This window comes from Tachyglossus aculeatus, chromosome 10 (genome assembly GCF_015852505.1).
Source record: "Tachyglossus aculeatus isolate mTacAcu1 chromosome 10, mTacAcu1.pri, whole genome shotgun sequence".
Classification (NCBI taxonomy): Eukaryota; Metazoa; Chordata; class Mammalia; order Monotremata; family Tachyglossidae; genus Tachyglossus; species Tachyglossus aculeatus.
The window spans coordinates 52,886,463-52,900,874 of record NC_052075.1 but is presented as its reverse complement, the minus strand read 5'-3'; the positions used below and the strand labels follow the sequence as shown (position 1 = coordinate 52,900,874).

General features: G+C 58.5%; 1 protein-coding gene across 1 annotated transcript in view; it reads left to right on the top strand.

Annotated features, from left to right (window-relative positions):
• FMNL3 (formin like 3) overlaps window positions 1-14,412 on the top strand; it is a 55,890-nt gene that overhangs the window by 35,363 nt on the left and 6,115 nt on the right. Inside the window, exons 5-19 of the mRNA XM_038752690.1 lie at window positions 2,860-2,943; window positions 4,642-4,794; window positions 5,979-6,087; window positions 6,309-6,385; window positions 6,858-6,951; window positions 8,247-8,321; window positions 8,559-8,669; window positions 8,858-9,007; window positions 10,016-10,117; window positions 10,499-10,772; window positions 11,670-11,738; window positions 11,845-11,969; window positions 12,129-12,331; window positions 12,591-12,825; window positions 14,250-14,318. Of these exons, the coding sequence (XP_038608618.1) occupies window positions 2,860-2,943; window positions 4,642-4,794; window positions 5,979-6,087; window positions 6,309-6,385; window positions 6,858-6,951; window positions 8,247-8,321; window positions 8,559-8,669; window positions 8,858-9,007; window positions 10,016-10,117; window positions 10,499-10,772; window positions 11,670-11,738; window positions 11,845-11,969; window positions 12,129-12,331; window positions 12,591-12,825; window positions 14,250-14,318 (1,930 nt within the window). The remainder of the gene's footprint in view (window positions 1-2,859; window positions 2,944-4,641; window positions 4,795-5,978; window positions 6,088-6,308; window positions 6,386-6,857; window positions 6,952-8,246; window positions 8,322-8,558; window positions 8,670-8,857; window positions 9,008-10,015; window positions 10,118-10,498; window positions 10,773-11,669; window positions 11,739-11,844; window positions 11,970-12,128; window positions 12,332-12,590; window positions 12,826-14,249; window positions 14,319-14,412) is intronic.

Genomic DNA, 14,412 nt, shown 5'->3' with positions numbered 1-14,412 from the left:
ACGAGGCGGGAAAGAGTTCTAATCCCGGCTCTGCGTGCTTGCGTGCGTGCCCGTGTCTGCTGTGTGACCTTGGGCAAGCCATTTAACTTCTCTGTGTCTCAGTTACCTCATCTGTAAAATGGGGATTAAGACTTGGAGCCCCATGTGGGACAGGGACCGTGTCCAACCTGATTACCTTGAATCTACCCCAGGGTTTAGAACAATGCTTGGCACATAGTAAGCGCTTAACAAATACCCCAATTTTTATTATTATTATTAAGGGAACCCTGCCATAGCCAGGATTGTGGGGGGCATGCAGGGACCCCCCACCAGACTCCAGTTCATTCACTGAGGTGGCCAGAGCTCGTCTGGAGTTAATACCCTCTGACCCCACCCGGCTTCACTCCCTCATAAATCCCTCTTTACTCCTTCCCAGCCCTCCTGCCTCCTTGGGCCCCTGCTGGCTCCAGAATAAAGGTGGAGTTTGTTCGTTAATAATAATAATTTATTATTAATAATAATAATAACTGATGTTTAAGTGCTTACTAGCTGCTAAGTGCTGGGGTAATGACAACATAAAGCAGATCAGAGCACAGCCCCCTGTACTATATGGGGAAAGGGGGAGCAGGCATTTAGCCCCTACTTTATGGATGAGGATATTGAGGCACAGGGAATTAATCAATCAGTGGTATTTAAGTGACTTGCCCAAGGTCACTCAGCCCATAAGTGGCAGAGCTGGGGTGACTTGAACTCAGGTTCCCCGACTCCCAGGCTGGTGGTCTTTCCGTCAGGCCACCTTGGGTATCCAGTACAAAGCGTATGCTCCAAAGGGCCAGGGCCAGGGGTCCATGGGGAAAACCTTGGAGAATTCACTTTAAATTTGGGGGGATCCACGAGGAAGCTGTCGTTACACTCTCCAACCCCCTCCCCGCCTCTGCCTTCCCCAGTTCACCAGTGTCTGGAAATAGCAGTTGATCAATCGGTGGTATTTATAGAGTGCTTACTGTGTGCAGAGCACTGAACTATGGAGAGGAAGGGGCGGGGCCTGGAAACATTGTGGATGACATAAACACCCTGACTATCTTGCGCTTAGTACAGTGCTTGGTACATAGGAAGCATTGGACAGTTATTATTATCAGCATCATCATCAGTATTGTTGGTGATGGAATACGCACCTGACTGGGAGTCAGTAGTGACCCGTCTGATTTCTCTTCCTCTTTTATCTGTTGGTGTATACTGTGTATTCATTCATCTCCCCATTTAGACTGTCAGCCTGTTGAGGGGCGGGAGAATGGTTTTTAGGAGAAGCAGCATGGCCTATCAATCAATCAGTAGTATTTCTTTGAGTGCTTACTGTGTGCAGAGCACTGTACTAAGCATTTGGGAGAGTACAACACAACAATAAAACAGGCAAATTCCCTGACCACAACGACTTAGGGTCTAGAAGTAGAGACACTCGAAAGAGCCCAGGCCTGGGAGACAGAGGACCTGCGTTCTCATCCCAACTCTGCCGCTTGCCTGCTGCGTGAACTTGGGCAAACCACTTCACTTTTCCGGACCTCTGCTTCCTCATCTGCAAAATGGGGATGAAATATCCGCTCTCCCTCCCTCTTTGACTGTAAGTCCTGTGTGGGACAGGGACTGTATCCGAACTATTGATCTTGTATCTGCGCCAGCACTTAGTACAGTGCTTGGCACATAGTAAAGGTGTCACAGATTCCGCCATGGTTATTATCATTATTATTTTACGTTCCCAAACGCCCAATACAGTTCTGCCTGCCTGGACTGCTCACTCAGCGATGTCGAGGGGGGTTGGGAAGCAGAATGAGTCGGGGAGAGCCCTGCCCCCATGGGGTGTGGTCCTGGGGCCCTTCCCTGAGTGCTTGGGACCATAATAATAATAATAGTGGTATGTATTATTATTATTAATAATAATAATCATCATCATCATGGTGGTATTTGTTAAGCGCTTCCTATGCGCAAAGCACTGTTCTAAGCACTGGGGGGATACAAGGTGATCAGGTTGTCCCACGGGGGGCTCACAGTCTTCATCCCATTTTACAGATGAGGGAACTGAGGCACAGAGAAGCTAAGTGGCTTGCCCAAGGTCACACAGCTGACAAGTGGCGGAGCCGGGATTTGAACGCATGACCTCTGACTCCCAAGCCCCTACTCTTTCCACTGAGCTACACTGCTTCCCCAATAACTGTGGCATTTGTTAAGCGCTTACTGTGTGCTAGGCACTGTACTAAGCACTGGGGCAGGTACCAACAGATCGTGTTGGACACAGTCCCTGTCCCATGTGGGGCTCACGGTCTCAATCCCATTTTACAGATGAGATAACTGAGGCACAGTGAAGTGACTTGCCTAAGGTCACAGCAGACAAGGAGCAAAGCTGGGATTAGAACCCAAGACCTTCTGACCCCCAGGCCCATAGTCTATCCACTCTGCTAAGCTGCTTCTACTTATGTATTTGGTAAGCACTTACTATAGGCCAGGCACTGTACTAAGCGCTGGGGCGTATTACAACCAAATTTGGTTAGGCTCAGTCCCCGTCCCATGTGGGGCTCACATCCTCAATCCCCACTTTCCAGATGAGGTAACTGAGGTCCAGAGAAGTGAAGTGACTTGCCCAAGGTCACACAGCAGGCAAGTGGCAGAGCTGGGATTGGAACCCATGACCTTCTGACTCTGAGGCTCATTCTCTCTCCACTATGCTGCTTCTCTGGAAGCGGGCTTCTGTGGGGACCGGGGGTGTGGCCAGGAGGTGACCCCCCAGCCTCTGCTCTGGGGTCTCGGGGGGTCCCCCTTAGTCTGCACCGACAGCCTTGCCCCAAGGGCCCGCCCGCCACGAGCAGATCCGTGTCTTCTCTCCCGCAGGTGGGTCCGAGAATTCCTCAACGATGAGAACAAAGGCCTGGACGTGCTGGTCGATTACCTGTCCTTTGCTCAGTGTTCCGTCATGTGAGTGGACCCTGGAGGGCAGGACCCCAGGGTAGACGTGTCGGGGGGTGAGGGGTCGGAAAGGACCTGGTCTGGGGGCTGGGAAGGGGAAATCCATCATTCATTCATTCATTCATTCATTCATTCATTCAATCGTATTTATGGAGTGCTTACTGTGTGCGGAGCACTGCAACAATAAACAGCCAGCTTACAGTCTAGATTCCTAAAGGTCTGAAGTCGTCCCACTCCTCTGTCCCCCCAATCCCCCCGGACCGTGGACTGTCAGCCGTGGACCCTCCGACCGACCTCCTGGGCCCCAGCCGTGGGACCCGGCAGCCTCCCCGGGCACGGACAGGAGAGGCCTGCCGAGAGGGCAAATCCCCCAGCTCTAGTCCACCCTCCAGAAATCCAAATCCGCCTGGAAATAATAAAGGCATTTATTAAGCGCTTACTATGTGCAAAGCACTGTTCTAAGCGCTGGGGAGATACAAGGTGATCAGGTTGTCCCACAAGGGGCTAACAGTCTTAATCCCCATTTTACAGATGAGGTAACTGAGGCCCAGAGAGACCGAGGTTATATTTCCTCAGAGTCCCGCCGGGGTGGGGAGAGGGTCAATCAGTTGGTCGGTCGATCGTACTTACTGATCACTTACCGGGTGCAGAGCACTGTACTAAGCGCTTGGGAGAGTACAACGCTACAATAAACAGACACACTCCTGGCCCACAACGAGCTTGCAGTCTAGAGGGGGAGAAAGGCATTAATAGAAAGAAATAATAGAAAGAAATAAGTTGCAGATATGGACGGAAGTGCTGTGGGGCTGGGAGGGTCTCGCCTCAACTACTCGGGGGTCCCTGCCGCCTCCACCCAAGCCCAGCTGGCCCTGGGTGGGCCGACTTGATGGACAGCAGGTGTGAGCCAGGCGCCCGCCTGCTCTGGGGAGGTGTCCCCTCGCCCCCGGGGAAGGGGGGACAGATGATCTCTCAGGACCTTCCGGGAGGATTCATACCCCTCTCTAGGCCTCAGGTACCTCATCTGGAAAATGGGGATTTAAACTGTGAGCCCCACGTGGGCCAGGGACCGCGTCCAACCCAATTTGCTTGTATCTACCCCAGCGCTTAGTACGGTGCCTGGTGCATAGTAAGCGCTTAACAAATACCACAGTTGTTATTATTGGGCAACCACAGTGATGGGGCAGAGCCAGCTCGGGGCACGAAAACTTGGCAACGAGTGGGAGCCGTGGCCAGAATCCCTAGGCGGAAGGGGCCGACAGGCGAGCAGAGACCCCTTCCCTTATAAAGCTGCTGGGAGGCCAGACGTTTCCAGGCTCCAGCCTACCCTAGCGTGGGTGCCCAGGCCGCCCTTGGCCCCCGCCAGTTACCTGTGGTCCTGGGGAAGATTTGAACCCTGAACCCTGTCCAACCCCTGGAGTGGGGTGGGGGAAGGAGGAGGTCCGGGGTGCCGCTGAGAATCTAAGGCTTGGAAAACCCGCCTTCCGGCCCACATGGAAAACGGCCTGTCTGCCTCCCGCCGGGACCGGGCCTGACGCCTCCGCTTCGCTCAGCCCACGCCGCTTCCTGCTCTCGCAGCCGCCGTGCCCGGCCGGGGTCGGGGGGTGGGGGTGCGACGACGGGGACTCAACGCTGAGCCTCTCCTCCCCGATCCCCCCCACCCCGCATGTGTGCGTGCGCTTCTGCGGCCTGGGCCCCGCCGGCCCCCAGGTTTGACGCGGAGGGCTTGGAGAGCAGCGACGACGGCCCCTTCGAGAGACTGCGGGCCTGGAGCCGGTCTATCGAGGACCTGCAGCATCCCAGCCCCCTCGCCGCACCTTTCGCCAACAGCCTCGCCCGCTCCGCTCGCCAATCCGCGCTCCGGTACGTCCGCCGCCCGCTCCGCTCCTCCGCTCCTGCACCGCCGCCGCCTTCTCTTCGGCCCGCCCTGGGGGCTCCCAAACTCCGTCCTCATGCCCGGGCTCTTCCCCTCCCCCCACCCCCCTTCTCCCTCTCTGCTTCCAGGGCTCAGCTCTCTTGCCCTCTGCCCGCCCGTCTCTCCTCTCTCTGTCCCCTGGCTCTGCCTAGCCCGTCTGTCCCGGGTAAGTACTGGCCTCCTGCTCTCTGTGCCCCACCCTGGGGCCTTGATTCCCCATCCCTCCCCTTAAACTCCCACCCCTCTCTCGCCCTCTGGCTTGTTCGGCCCCTCTCCACCAGCCTCCCCTTGGGCTCGGCCCCCATCTCTCCCTGGCTCCGGCCCTCACCGGGCACCCCTGTGTCCAGCTCTGGGCCATAAACTGCCATGCCCCCCCTCCCACACCACCAACCATTTCCCCCTCTTTGCCTCCTCCTTTCACTCCTTGCTCCTGTCTTCCCACCCTCAACTTTCTCTCCAGCCGCCCGGGCAATTGGAAGTGCAGCGCTGTCCACAGGCAGGGGGATGGATGGACTGGGCCCTGAGGTCCCCTTCTTCTGCTCGGACGCTTTGCTCTGGCACTCGGGGCCCTGCTGGGCCTTGACCGGCTGGGGCGCCGGGCCCCTCGTTTGCCATTCATTCCCAGTCTCCCATCCCTCCACCCCCACGCCCACCTCCAGCCTGAGATTGGGGGGCTTCCGCCCGGGCCCTCGGATTCAGCCGAGGGGGTCCCGAGAGATCCTGTGTCCCCAATCCAGCTCAGCCTCAAAGCCTCATCTAGGTTCCTCTAGGCTCCAGTCCCCCCGCACCCAGCCTCCAAGACCACCCTTGGCTCTGGGATGGCTGGGGGCTGTCGTGGGGGTCCAGCAGGCTGGGACTTAGTCGGTCCGGGGGGCCCAGGACCACCACAGCTGGTAAACGGGGATGGACCTGGCTCTCGGACGGTTCGGTCCATAGTGCCTGGCCTGGCCCAGCCCTGTTGCTCCCTCCCTCCTCCGGTCCCTCCCACCCTCCCCCTCTCTTACTCCCCCATCTCCTCTCCTCCCCCCGTCGGATCCCCCCTCCCCCGTGAGATGCCGAGGAGCCCGTGGTCCAGCCTCCTGGGCAGGGCCCCATGGGGTCTGGGTTGATGGCGGGACCTCGTCTCCCGCAGATACAGCACGTTGCCCGGGAGGAGGGCGCTGAAGAATTCCCGCCTGGTGAGCCAAAAAGATGATGTTCACGTCTGCATCCTCTGCCTCCGGGCCATTATGAACTACCAGGTAGGCCGTCTGTGGCCCTGCCCTCTCGGGGCCCGCCCTAGAACCCCCACCCTCTCTGGCCTCGCCCTCTCTAGCCCTGTCCTAGCTTCTCTACCCTCTCTGGCCCCATCGTAGCTGCCCCATCCTCTCTGGCCCTGCCCTCTCTACCCCTGTCCGGCCCCAGCCCCAGGGCGGCCTTAGCCCCGGCCCTCAGGAAACCTGTGTGCTCTGACCCCCTGCAGTATGGCTTCAACCTGGTCATGTCCCACCCCCACGCTGTCAACGAGATCGCGCTCAGTCTCAACAACAAGAACCCCAGGTGAGGTGGCCCTGGCCGCACAGCTCGGAGCCTGGAGCTCCTCCTGGGCCGTCCGTGCGTTCCTTCTCCTGCCACTCCCAGCCCTGGGACCCTGGAGCCCTGTGTCAGGAGCTTCTCCCATGCCTTCCCTACATCCTTCCTCCTGCCTCCCCTGATCCCTATCCCCACTCCTGCCTCTACCACCACCCTGCTGCCCCTGGAGTCCCACCAAAGAGCCTGGCCCAGTTACCCAAACTGGATTTGGGCCCAGCTTCACCCAGGAGAAGGGGCAGGGACAAATGGACAGGCTCTCACCTCATCCCGCCCCTCCTCTTCCAGCCCTGGGTCTACTCGGAAGCTGGGCGAGGGAGGATGAGGGTGCTGGGGAGACAGGACGGGGTGGGAGAACAGTGAAATGGCCAAGTGTGGGGAGAGGTCGGGGGAGAAGCAGGGGGCAGGACTGGGTTTCCAGTGACTCTGTTCCCCGCCCCAGGACCAAAGCCCTGGTACTGGAACTGCTGGCCGCCGTGTGCTTGGTGCGGGGAGGCCACGAGATCATTCTCTCCGCCTTCGATAATTTCAAAGAGGTCAGTTCCCCGGCCCCGGTCTCCCCAGCCCCGTCCCCCGGGCCCGACCTCGGGTGAGGGAGCAAGGTGGAAGATTCGGTCCGGGAGGGCCCGGGAGGCCGGGTCCGCCCTGGCAACTCACGATGATTGCCTCCTGAAGCAGCCAATCATCAAATGGCTTCACCCCAGAGAAAGAGGCTTCTTCAGTACTGCCCCCACCCCACCTGTGCCCACTGCCAGGGTGGGGAGCCGGGAGGTGTTTTGGGGTGGTCAGGTTTACCTACCCACAAGGCTGGGTGGGAGAATGGGGCCAGAGAGGGAGGAGGGATCAGCCTGAATTGCCCAGGCCCCGCCAGTGTCCCTGATTCCATGGTGCCCAGGACTCCTGGACCACTGAGGCCCAGGTGCCACCCCACTCCGTTCCCACCATCCGTTGCTCCAGTCAGACAGTCGATCAGTCAATCAGTCGGTGGTATTTCTTGAGCAGTTCCTGTGTGCAAAGCACTGTACTAAGCCCTCGGGAGAGTACAATATAACAGAGCTGGTAGATGCTCTCTCTGCCCACAGCGAGTTTACAGTCTAGAGGGGGAGGCAGGTATTAATATAAATAGAGAAATCATGGATAGGTACATAAGTGGGGCTGAGGGAAAGGTGACTAAAGGGTGCAAATCTAAGCGCAAGGGCGACACAGAAGGGAGTGGGAGAAGAGGAAATGAGGGCTTAGTCGGGGAAGTCCTCTTGTTCCATCCAGGAAGCAGCTTTTTCCCTTCTGAGCCAGGCTCAGATGGCTCTGTCCTGCCCTCCAGGGGAGGCGAGGCACCTAGCTTACCCTGAAGCCTCAGCCCTTTCTTCAGGTTGGGCCCCTCTCCTAATTTGCTCCTGCTTTTCGGACCTCCCCCAGGAAACTAAAATGGGGGCAGCAGGAGGGACCCCCACTGCCCGTCCCCGGGCTCAAGGGCTCTGGCTGGCCCCCAGACTCCTGGGAGAGACCGCGTTTCCTCCCCGGAATTCAGCGGAGGAAACCAGGGCCCACGCCTTTCCTGGGCCCCTCAGCCCAGCAGCACTGAGTCCAGACGGCACCCCGGGCCCGTCCTTTGCCACCTCTGGAAGTGGAGCTGGGCCCTTCAGACGCCCCTCCTCCCTCCCCTTCGCTTCTCCGTGCCTCAGTGTCCTCATGACTACAGTGGGGATTAAGACTCTGAGCCCCATGTGCCAGGCTCCTCGGGGCACTGGTGTGAGCTGGGCTGCCTGCGGGGTGGCCCGGGCTGCCATGGGGCCGGGATGCTGAGGGCCCTTCCGGGGCGTTGCTTGGGCAGGTGTGTAAGGAAGTGCACCGCTTTGAGAAGTTGATGGACTACTTCCGCAACGAGGACAGCAGCATCGACTTCATGGTGAGGAGCTGAGTCGGGGGCCCAGGGCGACGGGGGGGTGGGAGGCCACGAGATGGTTTGGCAGGGATTGGGATTTGGCGTGAGAAGCAGCCGGGGGCGCCTGGAAGAGCAGAGGTACTGGAGGAGGTCAGTCTGGAGGGCCGAGGCAGGGAGGGGACTCCGTCGGGACCGGCCAGTGATCGCCGCGATGACGTTCTCCTCTCTTGTTCCCCCCTCCTCGCTCCCCTCGACCCCCAGGTGGCCTGCATGCAGTTCATCAACATCGTGGTGCACTCCGTGGAAGATATGAACTTCCGGGTCCACCTGCAGTACGAGTTCACTAAGTTGGGCCTGGAGGAGTTCCTGCAGGTGAGGGGCGGGATGGGGGGCTCCCCTACCTCGGCGCCCCCTAAGCCCCGTGGGCCGGTTGGTGGTGCCACCCCCTGCCAGTCCTCCTGGAGGAAGCCCCGAAGTGGGCATGCAGAGGGGAGCGGCCTCGGGGGTCTCCCCGTGGGGCTCCCAGCCCCCTCACCCTCCCACCCCGCCCGCTCCCCCAGAAGTCCCGGCACACGGAGAGCGAGAAGCTGCAGGTGCAGATCCAGGCCTACCTGGACAACGTGTTCGACGTGGGCGGCCTGCTGGAGGATGCGGAGACCAAGAGCGTGGCGCTGGAGAAGGTGGAGGAGCTGGAGGAGCACGTCTCCCACGTAGGTGTCGCCCCCTCCGCCCCCAGCCCTCTCTGAGGCCATACTGGGCCTTGACCAATTTAGACGGAGATCTTCTTTGCGACCCCGAAGTTCTCTAGTTCAGGGGTGGCCCAGAGCTAGGCCAGAATCCGAGCTATTCGGCAAAGGAGGAGCAGTGTAATTGAGTGGCCAGAATCTGAGCTATTTAGGACAGGAGAAGCAGTGTGTCCAAGTGGTTAGAGCACGAGAATGGGAATCAGGAGACCGGGGTTCTAGACCTGGCCTCACCACTTACCCGCCCTGAGACCTTGGGCCTGTCACATGAGAAGCTGTGTGGCCTAGTGGCTAGAGCCCGGGCCTGGGAATCAGAGGACCTGGGTTCTAATCCCTGCTCCGCCACTTGTCTGCTCTGCGACCTCGGGAAGTCACTTCATTTCTCTTTGCCTGTTTCCTCATCACTACAATGGGGATTAAGCTGTGTGACTTTGGGCAAGTCCCTTAACTTTTCTGTGCCTCAGTTCCCTAATCTGTAAAACGGGGATTAAGACTGTGAACCCCATGTGGGGCGACCTGATTACCTTGTATCTCCCCCAGTGCTTAGAACAGTGCTTTGCACATAGTAAGCGCTGAACAAATACCAAAATTATTGAGAAGCAGCTGTTTGACTTTGAGCAAGTCTCTGGGCCTCAGTTCCCTCATCTGTAAAATGGGGATGAAGACTGTGAGCCCCACGTGGGACAACCTGATTACCTTGTATCTACCCCAGCGCTTAGAACAGTGCTTGGCACATAGTAAGCGCTTAACAAATCCCATCATCATCATCATTAAGACTGTGAGCCCCATTTGGGACAGCGACTGTGTCCAACCTGCTTATCTTGTACCTACCCAGGTGCTTGGCACATAGGAAGCCCTTAACAGATACAATTAAAAAAAAATGGTTGGTGGAAGTGGGCTAGAGCCCGGGGCCCTGAGTGTCAGTCCAGGCTGGGAGCCATGGGGGTAGTCCCAGACCTGTGCTTGCCCCCTCAGCTGTCGGAGAAGCTTCTGGACCTGGAGAACGAGAACATGATGAGGGTGGCGGAGCTGGAGAAGCAGCTTCTGCAGAGAGAGAAGGAGCTGGAGAGCATCAAGGTGTGCGGGGCGGGAGGAGGATACCACTTCTTTTTGCCTCAGGCGCTTTCCTCTCAGAGTCCTTGACACTCTGGGCACTGGCACATTGGCCCAAAGGCCACCCACGGGTGGGAGCGGAGAGGCCTTCCCATTTCCCAGCGAGAGGCGGGGGTCGCCAGCTCGGAGTTGGAGCTAGACCCCGGGACCACCCCCGATTCTTTTCTCACCAATCACATTGTTAGCCGGGCCCTGGTCCCGAGGGCCACCGGCCTTCCGTGTCGCCCGCTTCCTCTCGCGCCCGGCCTCCCCAGGGGATGGAGAGATGGACCCGTTGGCCAGGCAGGAAGTAGCCACCGCCCCCCTCAGTGCCCTCCCTTCGCCAACCATGCCCTTCGCCAACAGGAGACATTTGAGAGTGCCAACCACCAGGTGCACACCCTGCGGAGGCTCATCAAAGAGAAAGAGGAGGCCTTCCAGCGCCGGTGCCACCTGGACACCCACGCCCAGGGACTGGAGGCAGCAGCCAGTAGCCCCCTGGCCAGGGCGAGCCTTGCTGAAGTCAGCGAGGGGCCCGTGCCCGCCGACCCGGACCTCCTTTCCCCAGCCCTACCACCCGAGGAGACCCTGCCCCCTCCGCCAGCCCCACCTCTCCCCCCTCCACCCCCGCCACTGCCAGGTAACTGCCAACTCCCACCGCCCCAGCCCGGGGAGAGGCCGGCCCTTTGGGGGGTCTAGGGGGGGGCGCCTGCCTGGTGGGCTGGGTCTGCAAGCTAATCAATCAATCAATCAATTGTATTTATTGAGCGCTTACTGTGTGCAGAGCACTGTACTAAGCGCTTGGGAAGTACAAGTTGGATCCCCGTAGGCGGGAGCCGGGAAGGGGCCCTGCGTCACCCAGAAAGCAGGGAGGCCCAGATCGGGAGGTAGAGGGAGCGACAAGTTAAAGGACAGCACCCCGAACTCGGGGCCAAGCAACGGGAGTGATGCTGTCTGGAGAAGACCCAGGGCAGGTGCCCCTGTATTGTGGGTGGGGATAGTGACCACCTTCAAGTCTCTAAGGGATGTAAGGGAGCTGTTCTAGGCAAGTAGGGCGGCCTAGTGGGAGTCAGGGGACCTGGGTTCTAATCCTGGCTCTTCCACCTGCCTGCCGGATGACCTTAGGCAAGTCACTTCAGTTCTCTGGGTCTCAGTTTCATCATCGGTAAAATGGGGATGAAATACCTGTTTTCCCTCCCCCTGAGACTGTGAGCCCATGTGGGACGGAGACTCTTTCCCGTGTAATTATTTTATAGCTACCTCAGCGCTTGGCACAGAGTAGGTGCTTAACAAATTCCACAGCTGTTGTGATTCTGATCATTATCTCTACCACATGGGCCTTCCGCTGCAGGCAGAAGGCTATAGGTTGCAATCAGGGAAGCTGCTCTTTGGGGAAACAGCCTGGAGGTACTGGATAGAGGTACTGGATAGAGGTACTGGAAGGTGCCTCCCTTCGGCAGTCTGGGCCGGACCCCGCTTGGAGGCAGAGGGAAGGACTTGTTGACCTCCCCCTGTGACCTTTCATCTTCTCTCCCAGGCAAATGTCCCCCAGCCCCACCTCTGCCTGGAGCCTCGCCCTCCGTGGTCCTGACGGTGGGACTGTCTGGTAGGAGAGGGGCTGGATGGGGAGGAAGGGCTGGGGGTGGGCGGCGGGCCGGGCTGGGGCTCTTACGAGTCCGGGCCCAACTGGTGAATGGCTCCCCGACCACCAGCCATCCGCATCAAGAAACCCATTAAGACCAAGTTCCGTCTGCCCGTGTTCAACTGGACGGCCCTGAAACCCAACCAGATCAGCGGCACCGTGTTCAGCGAGTTGGACGACGAGAAGATCTTGGAGGTGAGGGATGGAGGGAAGGATGGATGGGGGCGAGCGAGGAGGCCAGCTGGACCTCGAGTGCGGGGCTGAGGGAAGGCAGCTGGAGAGGTGGAAGGAGGCAGCCGGGAATGAGGGGAGGGGTCTGAGCGGGGCACGGATGCTGCGCTCCCCGCCCCCCAGGACCTGGACCTGGACAAGTTCGAGGAGCTGTTCAAGACCAAAGCGCAGGGCCCCGCGCTCGACCTCATCTGCTCCAAGAGCAAAACCTCCCAGAAGGCGGCCAGCAAGGTGACCCTGCTGGAGGCCAACCGGGCCAAGAACCTGGCCATCACCCTGCGCAAGGTCGGCCGTTCGGCCGAGGACATCTGCCGAGCCATCCACACGTAGGCCGCGCCCCCCGACGCCCTCCCCTCCTCTCCCCCCAGTCGGGCCTGGGCCCCCGGGACCACTCTGGGTATTCATTCATTCATTTGTATCTATTGAGCGCTTACTGCGTGCAGAGCACCGTACCAAGCGCTTGGGCAGCTAAGGAGGCACCAACCTAACCAGATGGGGTGGCCTAGAGCTGCCCCGGACCGACGCCTCTTCCCCCTCTTCTTCCTCCCCCGCCTCCCGCCCCCGCCACGGCTCTTGGGGCCTCAGGTTCGACCTGCAGACGCTTCCGGTGGACTTCGTGGAGTGCCTGATGCGCTTCCTGCCCACGGAGGCGGAGGTGAAGTCCCTGCGGCAGTACGAGCGGGAGCGGCAGCCGCTGGACGAGCTGGCCGCCGAGGACCGCTTCATGCTGCTCTTCAGCAAGGTGGACCGCCTCACGCAGCGCATGGCCGGCATGGCCTTCCTCGGCAACTTCCAGGACAACCTGCACATGCTAACCCCTGTAAGACGCCCCGGACCCCAAACCCCCACACCCCCATCCTCACCCCCGGCCCACGTCCTCCCCCTGGCCTGGAATGCCCTCCCTCCATGCATCTCTTCCTCCCTTCAAAGCCCAAACTGAGAGCTCACCTCCTCCAGGAGGCCTTCCCAGACTGAGCCCCCTTTTTCTTCTCCTCCCCGCCCTACCTCCTTCCCCTCCCCACAGCACCTGTATATATGTTTGTACAGATTTATTACTCTATTTTACTTGTACGTATTTACTATTCTATTTATTTTGTTAATGAATGAGCATCTAAGCTTTATTTCTATTTATTCTGATGACTCGACACCTGTCCACATGTTTTGTTTTGTCGTCCGTCTCCCCCTTCTAGAGTCCATTGTTGGGTAGGGACCGTCTCTATATGTTGCCGACTTGTACTTCCCAAGCGCTTAGTACAGTGTTCTGCACACTGTAAGCGCTCAATAAATACGATTGAATGAATGAATGAATCCTCCCCGCCTCCTAATCATAACGGCATTAAAATAGCAATAATAATCCTAATAGCCATCACAGGCTTGATGGTAATTGAGAAGCAGCATGGCTTAGTGGAAAGAGCCCCGGCTTGGGAATCAGAGGTCTTGGGTTCTAATCCCAGCTCTGCCACTTGTCAGCTGTGTGACTCTGGGCAAGTTACTTCACTTCTCTGGGCCTCACTTACCTCATCTGTAAAATGGGGATTAAGACTGTGAGCCCCTCGTGGGACAACCTGATCACCTTGTATCCCCCCAGTGCTTAGAACAGTGCTTTGCACGTAGTAAGTGCTTAACAAATACCATCATTATTTATTTATTTATTTATTTATTCTATGGGCCTTGGTTACCTCATCTATAAAATGGGGATTAAGACTGTGAGCCCCACTTGGGACAATCTGACCACCTTGTATCCTCCCCAGCTCTTAGAACAGTGCTTGGCACATAGCGAGTGCTTAACAAATACCATCATTATTATTATTATCCACCCCAGTGCCTGGCATATAGACAGCACTTAACAAATACCACAGTGATTATTATTATTTAAGCAGTTACTTTATGCCAAGCACTCTGCTAAGCGCTGGGATAGATGCAATTAGATCGGACACAGCCCCCGCCCCACACATGGCTCACAGTGTAAGGGGGAGGGAGAATAGGTATTTCACCCCCGTTTTACAGACGAGGAAACCGAGGCCCAGCGAAGTGAGTCGGCCAAGTTTGCACAGCGGGCAAGAGGTGGTCAGGATTAGAACCCAGGCCCGCATTCTTTCCATCAGGTCCTGCTGCTTGTCAGCGGCCTGCCTCCCCCTTCCGGCCCTCCTCCTCATCGAAGTCCCAGCCTCCCCCCCATCTCCCCCACCCCTGCTACTTCCCCCAGCCGTGGGGGTGACCTGCTTCCTCCTCTCTCCTTCCAAGCAACTCAACGCCATCATCGCAGCCTCCGCCTCAGTCAAATCCTCCCAGAAGCTGAAGCAGATGCTGGAGGTGAGGGAAGGCGGGGTCCTGGGGTCCTTGGCTGGCTCCCCAGGGGAGGGATTGTGGGGTCCTCCGCTCCCCCGGGGGAGCCGGGAAGCCCTGG